Source organism: Laccaria bicolor, genomic scaffold (genome assembly GCF_000143565.1).
Source record: "Laccaria bicolor S238N-H82 LACBIscaffold_123 genomic scaffold, whole genome shotgun sequence".
NCBI lineage: Eukaryota > Fungi > Basidiomycota > Agaricomycetes > Agaricales > Hydnangiaceae > Laccaria > Laccaria bicolor.
This window is the reverse complement of record NW_001889994.1, coordinates 31,954-37,350: the sequence shown is the minus strand read 5'-3', so window position 1 is coordinate 37,350 and position 5,397 is coordinate 31,954. Positions and strand designations below refer to the sequence as shown.

General features: G+C 47.0%; 4 protein-coding genes across 4 annotated transcripts; 3 read left to right on the top strand and 1 right to left on the bottom strand.

Annotated features, from left to right (window-relative positions):
- Nucleotides 1–466: 466 nt before the first annotated feature.
- LACBIDRAFT_297428 (uncharacterized protein) lies at nucleotides 467–1,202 on the bottom strand (the record flags this gene model as incomplete). Its single annotated transcript, XM_001890620.1, has 3 exons — nucleotides 467–539; nucleotides 597–679; nucleotides 732–1,202. The coding sequence occupies 3 exons, from the start codon at nucleotides 1,200–1,202 to the stop codon at nucleotides 467–469; spliced, it is 627 nt and encodes a 208-aa protein (XP_001890655.1).
- A 385-nt stretch (nucleotides 1,203–1,587) lies between these two features.
- On the top strand, nucleotides 1,588–1,905 carry LACBIDRAFT_297427 (uncharacterized protein; the record flags this gene model as incomplete). Its single annotated transcript, XM_001890624.1, has 3 exons — nucleotides 1,588–1,660; nucleotides 1,718–1,819; nucleotides 1,877–1,905. The coding sequence occupies 3 exons, from the start codon at nucleotides 1,588–1,590 to the stop codon at nucleotides 1,903–1,905; spliced, it is 204 nt and encodes a 67-aa protein (XP_001890659.1).
- A 1,673-nt stretch (nucleotides 1,906–3,578) lies between these two features.
- Nucleotides 3,579–4,108, top strand: LACBIDRAFT_297426 (uncharacterized protein; the record flags this gene model as incomplete). The annotated part of the gene is made up of 4 exons (XM_001890623.1): nucleotides 3,579–3,663; nucleotides 3,709–3,794; nucleotides 3,850–3,871; nucleotides 3,954–4,108. The coding sequence occupies 4 exons, from the start codon at nucleotides 3,579–3,581 to the stop codon at nucleotides 4,106–4,108; spliced, it is 348 nt and encodes a 115-aa protein (XP_001890658.1).
- A 77-nt stretch (nucleotides 4,109–4,185) lies between these two features.
- Nucleotides 4,186–5,375, top strand: LACBIDRAFT_297425 (uncharacterized protein; the record flags this gene model as incomplete). The annotated part of the gene is made up of 4 exons (XM_001890622.1): nucleotides 4,186–4,218; nucleotides 4,268–4,930; nucleotides 4,981–5,097; nucleotides 5,178–5,375. The coding sequence occupies 4 exons, from the start codon at nucleotides 4,186–4,188 to the stop codon at nucleotides 5,373–5,375; spliced, it is 1,011 nt and encodes a 336-aa protein (XP_001890657.1).
- Nucleotides 5,376–5,397: the final 22 nt, after the last annotated feature.

Here is a 5,397-nt window from a genome sequence, read left to right as displayed (position 1 = left end):
CTCAGCACCTTAATCTCATCTGTTTGGCATGCATGTGGGCTTGTTCGGATACTCCCAAACTCCCTGAATATGATCAAGAAAACTGTTTATGAAAAGGTTGAGGCCTTGGTTGATTGTTATACATTGAATACAAAGAAATATAATTGAATGGGGTTGATAATACTGTGGAAATGTTGAGGAAGCTTGCAAGAACAGGGCTAGCAAATAATTTGAGTAAAGAGAGAGCAGAGGCATCACTATTCATATGCTTAGGGTGCTAAAAGCAAGTGTTAAGCAATGATTTGGTAGATTTGACTAGAAAATACAATGAGGAGGATGAGGCGTTCAACTGTGGGAAGAAATCATTTTCGTGGGAGAAAGTCAAATTTCAGCGTTACTGCGCTGAAAAAAGTCTCGAGATCCCAGGTAATAAACGAGTCTCTTCGTAAACTCAGAGGACTCGTAAACTTCGAAACGTCGCCGTTACTCATTTCCAGCGTTGAGACGACGTATTTTCATCCGCAGAACCAGCGTATGCGTTCCACTTTGCGTGCTGAGTACTTTGAAAGGGTTAGTTTTACCTGAGAAGTTGTGCAAAAAGAGAATATGATACTTACTCCTGCATGAAAGTGCCAATCTGACACTCAACCTTTGTACGCGTTACTTTTGCCTTGTTCGTCATTGAGTAGTTGGACAAAATCTATGACATTTTGTTAGCCGAAGACTTGGGTAAAAGATATCGTGCTACTTACGTGGCAGAAACTGCTCGCTGCTGGGCGCGTTTGTGTGTGCATCGCATTAGACCTCCCAGGGGTAAGGCTTGCCAAGCCCGTGGTGAGAGACGAGGTAGATGGTGACATCGACGACGTTGACTGTTGGTTGACAACGTTGCATTGACGACGTCGACGATGTTGCATTGACGGCGTTGACGACGTTGCATTGATGGTGTTGATGACGTTGCATTGACGACGTCGACTGCGTTGAGGACGTTGACGACGCGTTGACTTGAAAGCGTTGAGGACAATTGACGCCGTTGACTGAGGACGTTGACGCTGTTGACTGAGGACGTTGACGCCGTTGACTGAGGACGTTGACGCCGTTGACTTGATGGCGTTGACGACGTTGTTGACTTCAGGGCCTCGACCACGTTGATATATTCTCGTGCCTTGGAATGACGCACATTCGTTTCCCATCAATGCGATCGGGAAACGAATGTGCGTCATTGAAGGCACGAAGTAAGGCTGTGACCGACGAAAAAGACAGTCCCATCAGTGTGACCGATCTGTGACCAGATCCCGCCAAGAAAGGGTGAGGCTCAGCTTACAAGTTCCAAACAAGTTCTTGCCTCGGCCACTTGCCCCGATCCCTTGACTGATGACCCCATCCCTCTTCTCATCTTAGGCTGTGGTATCTAAGGAGGCAGAACGTGCCCCGTCATCTTATCTCCACGTCCACCAACTATCTCCGGCATCAACAAGGTTTGGCAAGTCCTCCCTCCAGAAGACCATACCAAAAATGGATTTACTCGGTAAGTTCTGGCTCGAATTTCATGTTCTTGGGCTTGATTTGACGCTGACTATTACAAGAAGCGCCTCCCAAGTTTACGAAATGGACCGCCCATCCGTTCAAATTTCAGTTCTGCAGGAAAATCGAGTCTATGAGCAGAAATTGAGCTCAACAAGTGAGTTCTTACTCGTATTTTATGTTCTTGGGCTCTATTTAACGGGAATTACTTCAGGAACAACCTTCCGAGTTTGCGAAACATCGCGCCCAACCGTTCAAAGTCGGCGTTCGGTTTTGCAGAGAAATCAAGTCTTTTACCAGAAAATGAGACCAACAGGTAAGTTCTTGATCGGTTTTTACGTTCTTGGGCTCTATCTAACGAGAATTACTCCAGGAACGACCACCCGAGCTTACGAAACATGACGCCTAAGCGTTCGAATACAGTGCTCGATTTTGTGGGGGGGGAATAAGGCCCATAAACAGAAATCAAGGTTGACATGTAAGTTCCCACTCGTATTTTACGTTCTTAGGCTCTATCTGACGAGAATTACTCCAGGAACGACCACCCAAGTTTACGAAACATGGCGCGCAACCGCTCAAATTCGGCGTTCGGTTTTGTGGGGGCAATAAGACCCAAAAACAGATATTAAGGTTGACATGTAAGTTCCCGCTCGTTTTTTACGTTCTTAGGCTCTATTTGACGAGAATCACTTCAGGAACTGCCACCCGAGTTCACAAAACTTGGCGCGCAACCGCTCAAATTCGGCGTTCGGTTTTGTGAGGGAATAAGGTCCATTACCAGATATTAGGGTTGACATGTAAGTTCCTGCTCAATTTTTACGTCCTTAGGCTCTACTTGACCGAAATTATCTCAAGAACGACCTCCCAACTTTACGAAACATGGCGCCCAGTTGTTCAAATTCTGCGGCTGGTTTTGTGGGGGGGATAAAGTCCATTACCAGAAATTAAGACTAACAAGTAGGTTCTTTCTCAATTTTAACGTTCCCGGGCTGTACTTAACGGTAATTACTTCAGAAACGACCTCCGGAGTTTACGAAACATGGCGTCCAACCGTTCGAACTCAGCGTTTGGTTCTGTGGTTCTGTGGATAACCAAGGTCCATCACCAGAAATTGAGGCTTAAAAGCAAGTTCTTACTCAAATCTTATGTTCTTGGGCTCTACCTGACCGGAATTGCTTTAGGAACGACCTCCCAAGTTTACGAAACATGGCGTCCAACTGTTCGAACTCGGTGTTTGGTTCTGTGGATACATAAGGTCAACCACAAGAAATTGAGGATAACGACTAACACTGGGGGCATTGGCCTATTTATTCACAGAAGATATTGAGAATAAATCAGAGATAAAATAATAAATTATTCAGGGATAATATCAGCGAGGAAATGAAGAAGAAATTCAAAATTTCTTCTTCAATAACATCAGCATCTTACTACGGCTTAGATTGTGAATATAATAAAAATTTCTTCCGACGATGAAAGGCTGAGGATATGAAGAAGATATTGTGACGCGTCACGCCTTTCACGTGCCTTGCGGGCCGGTTGAGCCGCGAACTCAACTCAGACTAGTACTAGTACTACCACCTCAGTGCATGAAGATCTCGAGCCTGCTGACGAACTACAGTAAGAAAGAAGCCCTTACGGCTGAACAAACATCCACTCCATCACAATCACAGCCTACGCCGAACAAGACATACCCTCCGCGATCTTTCAGACATGATTTGGAGTGGCGGACAGCTCACGGACTTTTTTCCACTCTGTTCGCGTTGTCGCAAATGTACTTGACGCGTGGATCTCCCCAGGAAGCTGAGCACTTTGCACAGCAGGGTCAGGATCTCGCTGAAGCACTGAACGTTCCCACAGTCGTGCGTTGTCTCGGAAGGCAGAGGTTCAGCTTCATCTTGGTCAACTGCAGGAGGCAAATGCAACACTGGTAAAAGCTGCTGCGTTACTCTCTCACCTGCCAGGCGTTGACACTATTATCGTTCATCGACTCCGAGCAGAGCGTAATGAGCGAAGCGCTCAGCATGAGAATGCGCAAGAACTTTATCTTTCGACATTGAAAATGTTGGAGGGGCTTGATGGCGCGTTCCAGCAATTTGAGACTTTGGTGTTTGGGGACGAAGCTTCTCCCTGACACTCTGTTAGCCGTTCTTCACCAGCAAAGTACGTTCATGGTCATTTTTCGCTACCTTTCTCTGACAAAAGCAGTCTGGTCACGACGCAATCAGCCAGATGAAGACCTCAATGGCTTGCTTGAGAAGTTTTTATCCCTGCCATCTTCATCCCGAATGAAGGTAAGAAACCTCGATTTCTTTTCAATGCACACATCTGACCCAATCGATTTCGAAGGCGAATGAGAACTCTCTCATGGGCAAACTAACTCTCTACAATGGATATGTTCCTTAGCTCCCTCACCGAGTCTAGTGAGTTATTCATTCTCACGTTCGTTGCAGAACCTTACCAGTACATCGTAGCAATCGCTATTCCCATGGGAATGTCGACTACGCACAAGGCTGCGTTCGCATTACCTACTCAGGATGTTCTGAACGCTCTGGAAGAGGCGGAGAAGCTATTCCAAGCAAACCTGTCATTGACTTCGGAATGGTAGCGTCCTCAAGCTTCGAGATGCTGCGATCTCTCTCGCACTGATCAAAGCCTTCCAAACCTCCCTTGGTAGACCAGGAAATGGTGGCTCAGCGGTCACTGCGACTTTACTTGGTGAGATTGCTTCTGACACGCGTGATTGGGGATACTGATGGTTTCACAGATGTTTCGACTGCAATCACTCTGCGGAGAGAGATGTTGGAATCCATTGAAACACAAATTTTCCGCACTTCAGAAGTCCGACGACCTCCAGTGGCCACTTATCACCTCTGATGGGACACCTCGTCCTCGGCCAAAGATAGAACACCCTGGAAGATTCAACGTTGATCTAGAGTCCGATGATGATGCAGAAGACAGTGCTTTGCGAGAAGGTACTTTGATTCAAGCTTACTGGACCTCTATCCGAGAAAAATATCGCTCACGACGCCTTGACGTTCAATCACTTTCGACCTCAGAGACGGGGGACCTTCCGGAGAACTGGATCGTGATCAACATCAATATCACAGATGACAAGAGCACGTTGTTCATCTCACGACGAGAAGGCGGAGTTGAAGGAAGCCAACCACTTGTTTTCTGCGTGCCTCTGAAAGGAAGGAGAGATAACGGAGATGACGATGTGGAAGACCACTTGGAGTTCAACGATGCTATTGGTCAGTTGCGCGAGATCGTAAGGTTGAGTGACGAGGGTACCAAGACAGCCGTCAACATCAAATCGGATGACAAAGAGGCTCGCGCGAATTGGTGGAGGCTACATGGTGAGAGTCTGGATACGAGGTTACGCGAGCTGCTTGAAAATATCGAGTTTTGCTGGTTGGGAGCGTTCAAGGTTAGTGGGTTCTGTCTTTTCGTCTGACATGTGTTGACTATGTATATCAGACAATCCTAAGTCCACGGTCGGATGCAACTCCAGAGATGATTTCGGATCTCCGGGCGCAATTCGATAAGATCTTTCAGCGTAGCCTTCACGCTAAGGACAAGAAATCGAAGCAGCGGGCAGGAAACCACAAGAAAACCATATCGCAGGCACAGGGACCCAGTCAAATGACGCTTGATGATCCGATTCTCAACCGAAGTGCAAAGATGAAGAGCTCGAGGATCTTATCTACTTGATCTTGGACCTCTATTGGTTCCATGGCGTTCCAGTTGCTATTGCGGAAGTCGATATCGCTCAGCTGGTGGTTGACCTTCGGGCTGTGATGGAAGAACACGCGGCGAAGCTTCGGCAGTGGAAAAAGACAACCACGGGCAAGGCGACCAGCTCATTGGCTTAAGACCAGGACGAACACTTGTTCT